Genomic DNA, 12,181 nt, shown 5'->3' on the forward strand with positions numbered 1-12,181 from the left:
GCTCTGGTCAGAGCTTTCAGCTCTGAATCAGGCCCCTAGTTTGGGAACCTTTGGCATAGTGTGTACCCAGCTTTAGATAGACATTATAACTAGTTCTCTATTACTGTATCTCTATTTACCAGGTACACCATGTTGTTCATGAGATAATCAATTTTTGTTCTTTTCAAAGTCGTCTTCCCACTATTTCTCATAATCTTACTGTCCGAACCTAGGAAATACAATACCACCACAATTTAGAGCACCATATGTAGACTGTAGGATATTTAAGGTCCCAGTACTAAAAGTTTCCTTGCACAGAAGCGCAAATCTCTGGAATGAATTATATTGAAAGTATTTCAAACTAAGCCACGGGGTCTTATTGGGGGTGCGCTCGCTACAACCACCTCATGACTGACAAATGCTATGCACCACTTTGGCTGTGGGCGACACAATTACTGGGGTTGCTAAAGCACCCAACAGAGATGAACTGAGCCTAAAGATCAGAGCTAGCATTAGGACTGGTGTTACCAGTAGCAGACCTAGGGGGTTAGGGGGTACCTCAAACACTTAAGGTCTGATTTCCCAATCGGATGCTGCAGCATCTGTGTGTGCGCCTTTTGCCGCAGTCCCGTCTGTGACTTTATGCTAATGCCGCTACAAAGCCCCTCCCTGGTGCACAACCGTGTGTCCGAATGTGCAAGGACTGAGACGGCCACTGTCAGTGTCCTGAGACATCATTAGATGCACCATCGGTTAGATTATCCGTCTGAATGTGGCCTCCAATGAGAACGATTCTGCGTCTCCGAAAATTACCGTTATCAGCGACACGCCAGTGGCATTCCCATAAGACGCAACATCTCCGTGCATCGGATTAGTCACCGCCCAGGAACTCTGGGCCTGATTCAGAGGCACTCGCAAAAAGCGAGTGCTCGCTCTGAATCAGGGTGGATGCTTGTTTTTTTAGTTGCGGCCTCCTGGCCTCTCGCATAGCTGTGGGTTACCACCCACAGCTTATGCGAGCGGCCAGGTGATGGTCGCGATGGTCAAGACCATCGGACTTGCGACGAGACTCTTGCGGTAGGGTCTCGTTGCCGCAAGCCCCCAGTGGACTTCCTGCTTCCATGTCAGTAGGGCCGCCCACAAACGGCAGGCGTTCCTGCAGGAAAGCCTCCGTTTGCCCAGCCACCCCCCCGCCTCGCCTTCCAAACGGGGCGAGCTGTCAATCAACATCGACAGCCGCCCCTTTTGGATGTGAGTGCTTTTTGTGCTCGCTCCAGGGCTCACGCATGCGCACTGCCTGACAATCGACCCGCTTGCGAGCATATATCATTTGCGAGTGGGTCTGAATCAGGCCCTCTGTACGTACAAAATCGGGATATATGCGCCGTGCGACTCAGAGGCAAACGAGGATGAAAAACATTGCTCCGGCATTGCCGCTGCGTCCGACTCAGAAAGTCCTTAATGAGCGGTCACATATACAGTGGGCAGGATGCATGACGCATGGCCTTCGGTATGTGGTCCATCCCGTCACTCTTCGCATGCATAACAGCGTTAATTACGCCGGTACGCATGAACAAAATCACATAGGACAGCTTTCACGGTAAGAGCTGTCCGTTGCGAGTGCGGGGTTTCTGGGTCTGTGACCCAGAAGTCCCTCTGATATCCTTCTGCGCATCCGCAGAAAGACACACGCCGTGAGGGTTGCTGGGAGGGATGCGATTGGACCCCTCCCAGCGGGGGCGTCGCGAATAGAAGCTCGTGAGCTTCTATTGTGCAACGCCATCTGAAGACAGCTTCCTGTATCACATTCCAGGCCTTGATGCATATGAAAAATACAGTCAGACCCCCGAAAACACCATTCTCTGGGGCTTGACCGCATTTCTTTGCCGCATCCCGCCCAATGTATTAAATACCCGTCTAGCACAACCACATGGGTGCGTCGCCCACTGATATGGAGGAGAAGCAGCCGTCAGCTTTTTTGCCTGTGAAGTTGTCGCCTGCTCTGCAAGAAATTCAGCGATGGGGTGGGAGAGCGGCGCTAGGCTATGATGAACCCTAAATCATTAATAGCAGCCTGAAGAAACAAACCGAGGACATGGTAAATACTAAACATCAATACTGATTTATGCTAAAAAAGCAAACCCTAGTTTTTTTTCCTACTTTACCTTATTAAACATTAATAAACCTATTCAAGTAGTTTAAATGATCTGATTTGCTTTTATAAGCGAATGGGACAGTTACCTGCGTACACGATGAGCCCGTGGCAGTAGAGCGTGTTGCGGATTATGCAGCCGCGGAGCAAGATCTTATCGTTATCCAGCCCAGAACTGGATCCCCTCCAGAATAATGTGCCCACAAATTTATCCAAGCGGTTATTAGGCCCCTCGCACTCCATCAGTCCTGGAAGAGTGAAGTCAGGAATAAAAGCGATAAGAGACGGAAACATAATTTGCAGGTTTTCATCCATTTATACTCTAAAGAATGATCAATTGAAGTTGTAAAGGAAAAAATAAATGTATACTCCCCTCAAGTTGGAGATCATTATGAATTATTTATGAGGTAAGGGTAGGTCATATAGGAAACGCAAAATGGCTTCTCTGCAGTGCTTTTAATTTGGACCCACTATGCGTCTTATTCTGGCATACCTCTCTAAGGGTATTTAGAAGTGTTTAGAAGTGGAGATGTTGCCCATAGCAACCAATCAGATTCTACTTAACATTTATCTAGCACCTTCTAGAAGATAATAGCTAGAATCTGATTGGTTGCTATGGGCAGGAATCAGTATGTTAGGTTCAAATCCCGGCAGCGCCAGCCCGATGTGGAAGGAAATCCCGATCGTCCGAAAGGTAAGTATTTCCTAACCTAATCTACCCCCTAAACCCTCCTCTAGGGTGCCTAACCCTAACCTCCCCCCCCTGTCCCTAACCCTAATCCCCCCTCTAAGTGCCTAAACCTAGTCCTCCGGGGGGTGCCTATCCCTAACCTCCCCCCGGGGATGCCTAACTCTAACCCTCCCTCCCCCTAGCCTAAACCTAACCTCCCGCGGGGGTGCCTAACCCTAAGTCCCCCCCCGGGAACCCTAAACCTAACCTCCCCCCCCCCATGGCAGTCCGCGCTCGGCGCCCGGCATCCCTTCGATCGGGATGCCGGGCGCCGGTCTCCCAGCGTAGGTTAATTATCCCTCGCCGGGATTCTGTAGTGGAGATGCCGACGGTCGGCATAGCGACCGCCGGCCTCATAGACGCATACCCTATGGGCAACATCTCCACTTCTAAAAACTCTCAACTTTAGTAAATATACCCCTAAATATATGTGTATTTTTCAAACACAGCCTGTGAAGTGACAGTTAGGAGCTGTCGACATTATGAATGTAAACATCTTGATAGTCGGAGACATACTGGGGGCGATTGAATTGTTAATGATAATGTGTGCCCAGTGTTACAATTCAATTGTTCTGGACGCCCATTAATGATTATGCTCGTTGTGTCCAATTAGACCAGGTTTAGCCCAGTAAAATGGCTAAACCCGTCTTGGTTGGGGCGACCAAACCATGAGTTTATTGCACATTTTTGCTCGCACCCTCCTGAGGGTGAAAACATAAATAGCGGCGCCAATGGCAATCGCGCTTGAATGGAGCAACAATTGAATTGCTCCGTCGGGTGCCTTAAACAAATAGCCCCCCCAAAAAACAATTAGGTGCTGCTTGCAGATTGCTTGTTTACCACTTGCTGTGATCAGTGGGCTCGCTCTGAATCAGGGCGGCATTTTTTTTTTTTTTTTAGAGCCGGCCTCCTGGCCGCTCACTAAGCTGTGGGTGAGCTTTTGCGAGCGGCCAGGTTATGGTCGCGACGGTCGCGACCATCGGGCTTGCGACGAGACCCTTGTGGTAGGGTCTCGTCCATCGCAAGCCCCAGTGAGCTTCCGGCTCTAATAGAGCCGGAAGCTCACTACTGAGGCCGCTCCCAAACGGCAGGCGTTCCCAAACGCCTCCGTTTGGCCAGCCACCCCCACTGCCTGCCTCCAAAACGGGGCGAGCTGTCAGTCACTATCGACAGCCGCCCCATTTTGGTGCGAAACCCATAGCAACGGAGCGCCCATTGCTGGCCGGGTCTCGCGCATGCGCACGCCGGCATGCGCAGTGGGGGACCATCGACCCGCTTGCGAGCGCGGTAGGTGGGGACCTGCGAGGTGCAGCAAGGAACAAATGAAAATTGTTTATGAAATGGCAACAAACTCACCATCGAATTCCGCCAGCTCGTTTTCGTTTTTCAGACATTGGTCCGTTATTTCAAGGGACATTTTGAACTTCAAGTTTGTTTCACTGATACAAAAAAGACACAAACATCAATCAGCTTGCTTGGAATTTAACAATATGCTGGAATACACGTAGTCACATTAGGCCTGCAGCAGAAGGCTTGTCTTACTACAGGGCTTAGGTCTCCCATGAAGGGTAATGGAGAGGTGAGGGCTACAGGTGATGCATCTGCTCGCTTGCACCAAAGAGCTGGGGAAGGCTCACAAGCTGGTTAGTGGAGAGCGGAGGATTCTGTTGTCGGACAAAATGCTGGGCCATGTCGAGCCCATAGCTTGTGGCACTTTCCTGCATAATACAAGTGATCACCTAATTGCCATAAAGGCGTTACTGCACTGTATAGTGTTCATTCTAGCACCCTGCACTGGTCACAACCCATGCAGTTCCTCTCTCTGCTCTGGTGCTTCTATCACACTCAGTTGATGCAACAGACTGCTGAGATACAGATCAGAGTGTGCTAGGAGCAGGATAGAGGAACTGCGCAGATTGTGACAGGTGCAGGTGCTAGAATGAACACTATAATATGATTTTTACTCTCACCCAGGATATATATATAATGGATTAGTTTTAGCCAGGATTCATTAGTGCAGATACAGAATTGTAAACTTAATAGGGAGAGGAAAATCTCATGTTGTGCAATAGCGGGCTATTTGTACAAAGGGTGGTATATATTTGAAATGCAGGCGATTACTTTGTGCAATGCAGCTTCAGCTGCCCCTTATATATTACAGCCTCACGCTAAAGGCTGCATTATACAAATGGGAAATGGAGACCATGCTGGCAGGTCAGAGGGATTTAGATTTTGTACCATGGCCAAGAGGCCTAAGGCAACAACCATTTCATTATTCAGATTTACAGTACCTCTAAAAAATTAGGGGTTAGGTATGATATGTCGCTATTCATCAGGTAGGCACTGATGAAATGTCGACATAATAGAATGTTAACATCATCCCTGATGCCCCAGCACTGACTGACCTGCTCACATTAGCAGCAGTGTCTCCTACAACGGCTCCTGGGTCCGGTTGGTCATGTGACCATCAGTACTAGTGGAGTCATCAGATGCGTCAGTCCTCCTATCCCTAATCTCTGCCCATCAACATTACCTGTCATAATTGCCGACATTATGGTGTCGACATTGTTGATGTCAACCTAATATCTATAGATGATCAATTGGGGAACAACTTAAATTTGATTGTCAACACTTCGGAGTGTTTGTTATTTAACAGAAGGTTACATTAGCTCTAGTTTACCCCTTTTGTTTCCTTTCTGACAGACAATGGAACGTGTTTCCATGGTTAATAATAATTTCACATTACAATCAAGTGTTACCTACCCATCCAGTTCTGCCGTCTCCACGTAGCACAGGCTGTTTGGTTCAGAGCTGGACAGCAACAGAACATCAGCCTGTAATATGGAAGGACAGAAATCCCATCAGACGGCTGCTACTTAGCATGAAATATACAGTATCTCGATAATTGAGCGGTAACGGGACCTAAGAGCGCTATTTGGAGCTCATTCAGACCCGCTCGCAAGATGCGATTGGTCACTGGCAAAAAGGGGCCGGATATTTAAATTGAGCGTTCGCACTGCGTCACGTAAGGACGCCCTCTATGTCTTAGTGAGCTACGGCAATGAGCGCTCGCTAGTGTATAAACACGTCCGCTTGCCACTCGCAACACACTTCATCTCCGGGAATTGTAGGATTTATCGGTAACATCGAGAGCCATCGGATATGCTCGCAGCCCTTGAGGTTGCCTTTCACTGCGATCAGTGCGGCTGAAATACATGCAGATGACGTGTACAATGACGCTACTTTGCTAATTATGCACGCCCTTAAAACTGCGTTTTGGCGGCCTGACACTCCTGCGTTCGCACCTTCCTTACAAGCACCTTCCCCAGTTACCGCCCACAAACGGCGCTATCTGTCACTCCAAGCAGCGACCTGATAGTGGCTTACGAGCAACCAAAATCAGATCACAAATACTGGCTTGCGCACTGCGAATTATACGCATGCGCAGATGGGCAAAAATAGCTCAGAACGAGCGATCGCGCCTTAGCGACCGGGTCTGAATCAGGTCCATACTTCTATAAGTAGGAACCAGGGGGTAAATTTACTAAAGTGAGAGTTTTAAGAAGTGGAGACGTTGCCCATATCAACCAGTCAGATTCTACTTTCAACTAGCACCTTCTAGAAGATAATAGCTAAAATGTGATTGGTTGCTACAGGCAACACCTCCACTTCAAAAAACTCTCACTGTAGTAAATTTACCCCCTGGAATCATCATAATAGTTGGAAAAGTACAGCAGTCAGTCTCTTATACTGTAATTGTGCTGGAGGTGATCTGCCAGATCGGTCCTCAAAATAGTGACCTATAGCCCAATACAAGGGCCGCACTGTCAGTACTGATGGTACCGCCTTAAATTTTAAAAAGGCCCAAAAAAAGCCCTACTATATGCATGGTTTATCTAGCATTTAAAGTTGATATTATGACAATTTGGTCAATAACAATACACTGCGGGCTGCAGCCTCCTGGTGAAAGCAGAGCAGACATCAGGACCGGGAGTATGGACCGTTGGGCGTTGCCAACATGGATCTTTTTCTGTAATGTGTTGTCTGCGCTGCAGCGACATTGTCTCATAGATATTTTATTGTGACTCATAATGAGGCTGACGCAGAACTGAACAGAAGTTGTCTGTAATTGTTTCAGAATAGCTGCCACGGAACTAAATTGTGTATCTGCAGCCAGAACCGGCCCTAGGCAAACTAAGCAAATGCCTAGGGCATGTGGAATGCCCATGGGCATCCAAGCTCGCCTAGGGCCGGCGGAGGTTTGGGGCAAGCACGGCCAGGGCCCTGCCTGCTGTGCAGAGACTCTGGCAGTTGCTACTGCCGCTGTGCAGCGTCTACGATCGGAGCTCAGCTGACAGCTCAGATTGCGCACAGTAGCAGCTAAACAGTGAGCGGGCAGCCGCAGAGAAGCCGATGGCGGCTTGCGGGGGCAGGGCGCCTATACGGCAGCTAGTGCATAGCGCTGGAGCGGCATGCACCGGGACGCGGCCTGCCAACCTGAGCCAAGAAAAGCGAGTCCGCCGCCCCTGGCTTGCTGTTCCTTGAGCCGGGCAGCTCTGCAGGTTGCCCTCAAGTAAATTAAGTCTGGAAGTGGGAGAGGGAAGGGTTGCTGTGGTGTTCACTGCTGGGAGAGGAGTGCTCTGCTGAGATTAGGGTGCTGTGATCTGTGCTAAGAGAGGGGTACTGGGATCACAACACAATGGGGGAAGAGGCCACAACACAGTGAGACCACGCCCCTTCCGTGAGGTAACAACCCTTTTCAGGATCCCACGAGGTGAGGTGTGGGGAACCACCCAAACTCTTGCCTGGGGCACTAATTTGACTAGGGCCGGGTCTGTCTGCAGCTTGGCCACCCCTTAAGCTTCTGTACAACTCTACGTGGCCCGCAGTTCCATCGAAACGTGTTCAGTGAGCATTCCCTATGTCCTGCTAAGACCAAGTTACATCTATTAAGTAGGGATGTTAGATGCGTACAAAGCTACAAATCCTGCATCGACCGTTGTTTCGTACATTTGATTCCAGAGGATGCGCCGTGCGAAAGCACGCAGGATACGCTCCGCAAGTGGACTTACGTTCAGCTCTGCATAAGGCCCAATCTGTTTGAATTGTTTTCCCTGATTGTACATCATCATGGTGTTTGTAGGTGATATATGAATAATAGTGAAAGTCAGAATTGTTCACAACAATGGAACGGCTTTTGCAAAATGTCTGTTATAATAATTATTATAGGATACTAACCGGAACAAACTCATCCCTGTTAATTCGTATAATGTCCCCGACACAAAGGTTTTTCCATTTGCTTTTTTGAAGCCTTGATATAAGAGAAAATGATGGGTATCACTCAGTGTTCTGACTGTACATGGAAACAACGTATCATCTCTACTCTTTAGCAATAACCAAGAGGATGGTAGGACAGGAAACACGGATAATTTAATATAATTATTGTACAATAAGCTGTTCTATAATGTTTGTGTGTGAATACACTCAGCCAATACAAGATGACAATTTGGCTGAACTTTGCAAACGAACTTCAATTTCCGATTCAATGTTTCAATAAGTAATAGGAATACGATTATTCCAGAAACTTATATTGTAGACGAGGGTAGGACGTGTGGTATGGAGCTTAGTTGAGTTTGTTATGTTTTAAAATCTGGTTAACTACCAATGTCAGCTATTAATCCAATGAAAACCACATTGTCATTTTCTTAGACAAGGAAATTAGGTGAATTAACTGTTTGGACATGGACAGTAGGATCCAGTAACATCAAAGAATGGCCTTAGACTTTTATTTAACCTCAATATTTAATTATTTGACTTAATTAACCAATACATGACCAGCATGTTTACCCACCTTCATATCCAGCAGGTTTATTGACCATTTAGACCAACAGGTTTACCGACCATCATGACCAACAGGTTTACTGACAACCATGACAAGCAGATTTAACCAACCTTCAAGGCCAGCTGGTTTGCTGATCTACATGATCAACAACCTTAACTAGCAGTTTATCTGACCATCAGTACAGTTAGATTTACCAACCTTCATAACCAGCAAGTTTACCGACCATCATGACCAGCAGATTTATCGACCATCATGACCAGCAGGTTTACCGACCATCATGACCAGCAGGTTTACCGACCATTATGACCAGCAGATTTACCGACCATCATGACCAGCAGGTTTACCGACCATCATGACCAGCAGATTTACCGACCATCATGACCAGCAGGTTTACCCACCAAAATGATCAGCCTCAACCAATTTTCAGGTTTTCTCCATGTGTTTGTTAGACCTTCACTTGCTTTATTATTTCTTTGTTTAAACAACTGGACTTGATATTGTTTCCCTGTGTATATGTTTATAAGCTGTTTTTTCCCTCATTGTCACTGAACTTTTTGCATTACTGCTGCATTCTACTACCAGTCCCACCTACATCTATACGGTATCTGTATGCTTCCCTTGTGTGCAAGTTAGTTGCGACTTATTGGCTACTTTCAGGTATATATGTATATTTAAGCAATATACCATAATAATATGGTAAGGGTCCTAGTATATGTAATGCTTTGGATTTAGGGTTTTCTGAATGATCCCCCCTGAAATCAGAGTACCCTAAAATATAGTAAATAACTTACAATGAACCGATCACTTTCCCCACACTACCCCCTCTGCTATTTCCCCCCAGCAGCGCTCCTCGTAGTGACACTTGCAGGAGATGCCGAGTAATCATCACGTCTGGTGTATGACGCTATCACTGAGTAGCAACCATTATTTCCTTATTAGTTTCTTATAAATATATGCAATATCCATACGTGTATTAGCTGTAGAAAAATCAATAAAAATGTGTCATTGTTTTACCTTCCATCTTTTATAACCTCACAAGATCGGTTATTTATCTCATTGTCCATTCTGTGGCGGGCCTAGAAAAATAAGAGGCATCATTATGGATTATAAATACAGAGGGGCCTATTTACTAAGCAGTGTTAGGCGACAGAGTGAAAAGTGATAAGGTACCAGCCAATCAGCTCCTAACTGCCATCTCACAGGCTGTGTTTGAAAAATGACAGTTGGGAGCTGATTGGCTGGCACCTTATCACTTTCTTATCACTTTTCACTCTGTCTTCTAACACTGCTTAGTAAATAGACCTCAGAGTCAGGGGGTGAATCGGGTGAGCGCCAAGTCGGTGATGTGCACCAGCAGGCGATGTTTTCAGTCTAGGGCACTGCGCATACAACCCAGTGGCTCCCGCCGAAAGCCACAGAACAAATTTAGAAAGAGGCAATTTCGGTGGGTGTTACTATGGAGCAGCAGCAAGGTGGCCAACAAGACGTGGGCATGTCGCAGGCAGCGACTGCCTCTTTAGCCGCTGTTCCACAGTTTCAACAGTCATGGGGCTGGTGCACTGTTCGATGGGGAGACCGATGTGCATCCAATCGTGTGAATTCATGAGCGCAGTGGTGGAATAGCGCAGCAGCTGGTGGACGTCTCTGTACCGGTACCATCGGCTGCGGCACTAGCATAAAGACTCAGTCGCACTACGGCAAAAGAAGTAGTCACAGCTGCATTAACGTGCACCTTTAAATCAGGCCCTCAAAATTTAATTTTAGATATTTTTAAATTAGTATTTTTTACGTTAGATTCTATGGTTACATCTTGTCTTTTTTTTTTTTGTTACATTGTATATTTGATACTTTGTTATTGTAACAGATTATATTAACATTAGCGTGTAGAAATAGGCACTGGCAAATCAAAGGGCCTCATTTGTAAAGCATCATTTATTTTCAAACCTTCGGAATGCGTCGTTTGCAACATCTAGATTTGACCGGGTTGGGTATGAAATACCGGCAGTCGGGATGCCTGCTGTCAAAATGCTGACAGTGCGTTTCCAATGCTAGGTAAGTATACTAACCCTCCCCCCTTCTCCCCCTAACCCTAACCCTCCCCACACCGCTCCCTAACCCTTCACATTAGTGCCTAAACCTAACCCTCCCTCCTTGGTGCCTAAACCTAACCGCCCCCCCTTAGTGCCTAACCGCCCCCAGTGGTGTCTAACCCTAACCCCCCTGTGGTGCCTAAACCTAACACCCCCCTCCCACGCGTGGCTAACAGCTAAGATGCCCCGGTGTACCTTCATTCAGGATGGAGGCTGTTGAGATTCCAGCATCGGGATATAGACTGGCGTCAGGATTTCGACGCCTGTCTTTAGTCCCGGGTCGGACTTCCGACGGCCAGCATCCCGTCCGCCGACATACTAACTACATCCCGATTTGATCTGACCAACTGGTCCTGTGCATTACCCTAATTATAGGAGGCAGCATATAAAACCCGTTAAAACTTGCTCCATCTGTTGCTCAGGGGAAGATGTTAGTTATTTTTAAGGTTTTTAAATGGTAAAAGCTGGTAAGTAACATTCTGACGTTTGCAATATACAACACATATTACACATAATACATGAATAAAGCACATTGAACTTCAGCCAAGATCATTTCTAGAATACAAAATTGCCATCAGATAAAATTCTTACAATGTCATCTGCCAGATCTTTGACGGCAGTGATTCCCAGAACGACCACCAGCGGCACTAAGGTAGTGTACCAGGAGACAGTGGATATTTCAGGGATTGTCTGGAGTGACAAAATAGAAAACAGATACAGTATTGTTACTATTTTGTGCACCCAAATTGTTTCGGGACAATGGAGCACCAACATCGCGTCTCTTACCTGAATAATCAGCAGGAAGAGGAAATAGACGTTTGCAATTCTCCTGAACTGCTCCCACAAGTTTAGCGGGAGGAAAGTGATTACGTTATACTTAGACGTCTTGATTTCATTTATCTGCATAAAGTGGAAATAGCAGATAAAAAGTTTCTGTAATAAAAGTGATGATTGCTATAATATTACAACTCCCATTACTTTTTAGGTTGATGAACAGAATGTATTTGCTATCCCCAAATCTGTATGTATTTGTTTTTAATGTATTAAACATAATTAAAGACTTGACATATACTGTAACTGCTTTGGCCAATGGTAACAGCGTAAAAACCACCATTTGTGGCTCAATTATGAAATCAAACAATAAAGTTAATTGGCAAATGTGCAAAATCAGCCCCAACATTTCATAAATACAAATTCAAAAATACAAACTGTCCTCGGAAAATCAGTCTCCTGCCTACTACCATATATAGACACCCCCATAAAGCAGTAATCCAAGTTTTATTTTCTTTAGACAGTTAGTCAAGTATCTTTTTAGGCATGCATCATTTTTCTTAGCAGTCTTCCCTTAAATCATTACCTCCTTTTCAAAATCTCTCCGGTGGTCAGAC

At 46.3% G+C, this 12,181-nt stretch overlaps 1 protein-coding gene across 1 annotated transcript in view; it reads right to left on the bottom strand.

The window, feature by feature from the left end:
- Positions 1-12,181, bottom strand: part of LOC148519499 (phospholipid-transporting ATPase IC-like) — an 80,408-nt gene that overhangs the window by 53,858 nt on the left and 14,369 nt on the right. Inside the window, exons 4-11 of the mRNA XM_088476456.1 lie at positions 11,580-11,693; positions 11,385-11,483; positions 9,718-9,779; positions 8,100-8,172; positions 5,625-5,695; positions 4,218-4,300; positions 2,221-2,379; positions 120-208 (exon numbers count right to left, since the gene is read on the bottom strand). Of these exons, the coding sequence (XP_088332582.1) occupies positions 120-208; positions 2,221-2,379; positions 4,218-4,300; positions 5,625-5,695; positions 8,100-8,172; positions 9,718-9,779; positions 11,385-11,483; positions 11,580-11,693 (750 nt within the window). The remainder of the gene's footprint in view (positions 1-119; positions 209-2,220; positions 2,380-4,217; positions 4,301-5,624; positions 5,696-8,099; positions 8,173-9,717; positions 9,780-11,384; positions 11,484-11,579; positions 11,694-12,181) is intronic.

The sequence above is a fragment of the Taudactylus pleione genome, unplaced genomic scaffold, assembly GCF_031769625.1.
Source record: "Taudactylus pleione unplaced genomic scaffold, aTauple2 ptg000189l, whole genome shotgun sequence".
Lineage (NCBI taxonomy): Eukaryota > Metazoa > Chordata > Amphibia > Anura > Myobatrachidae > Taudactylus > Taudactylus pleione.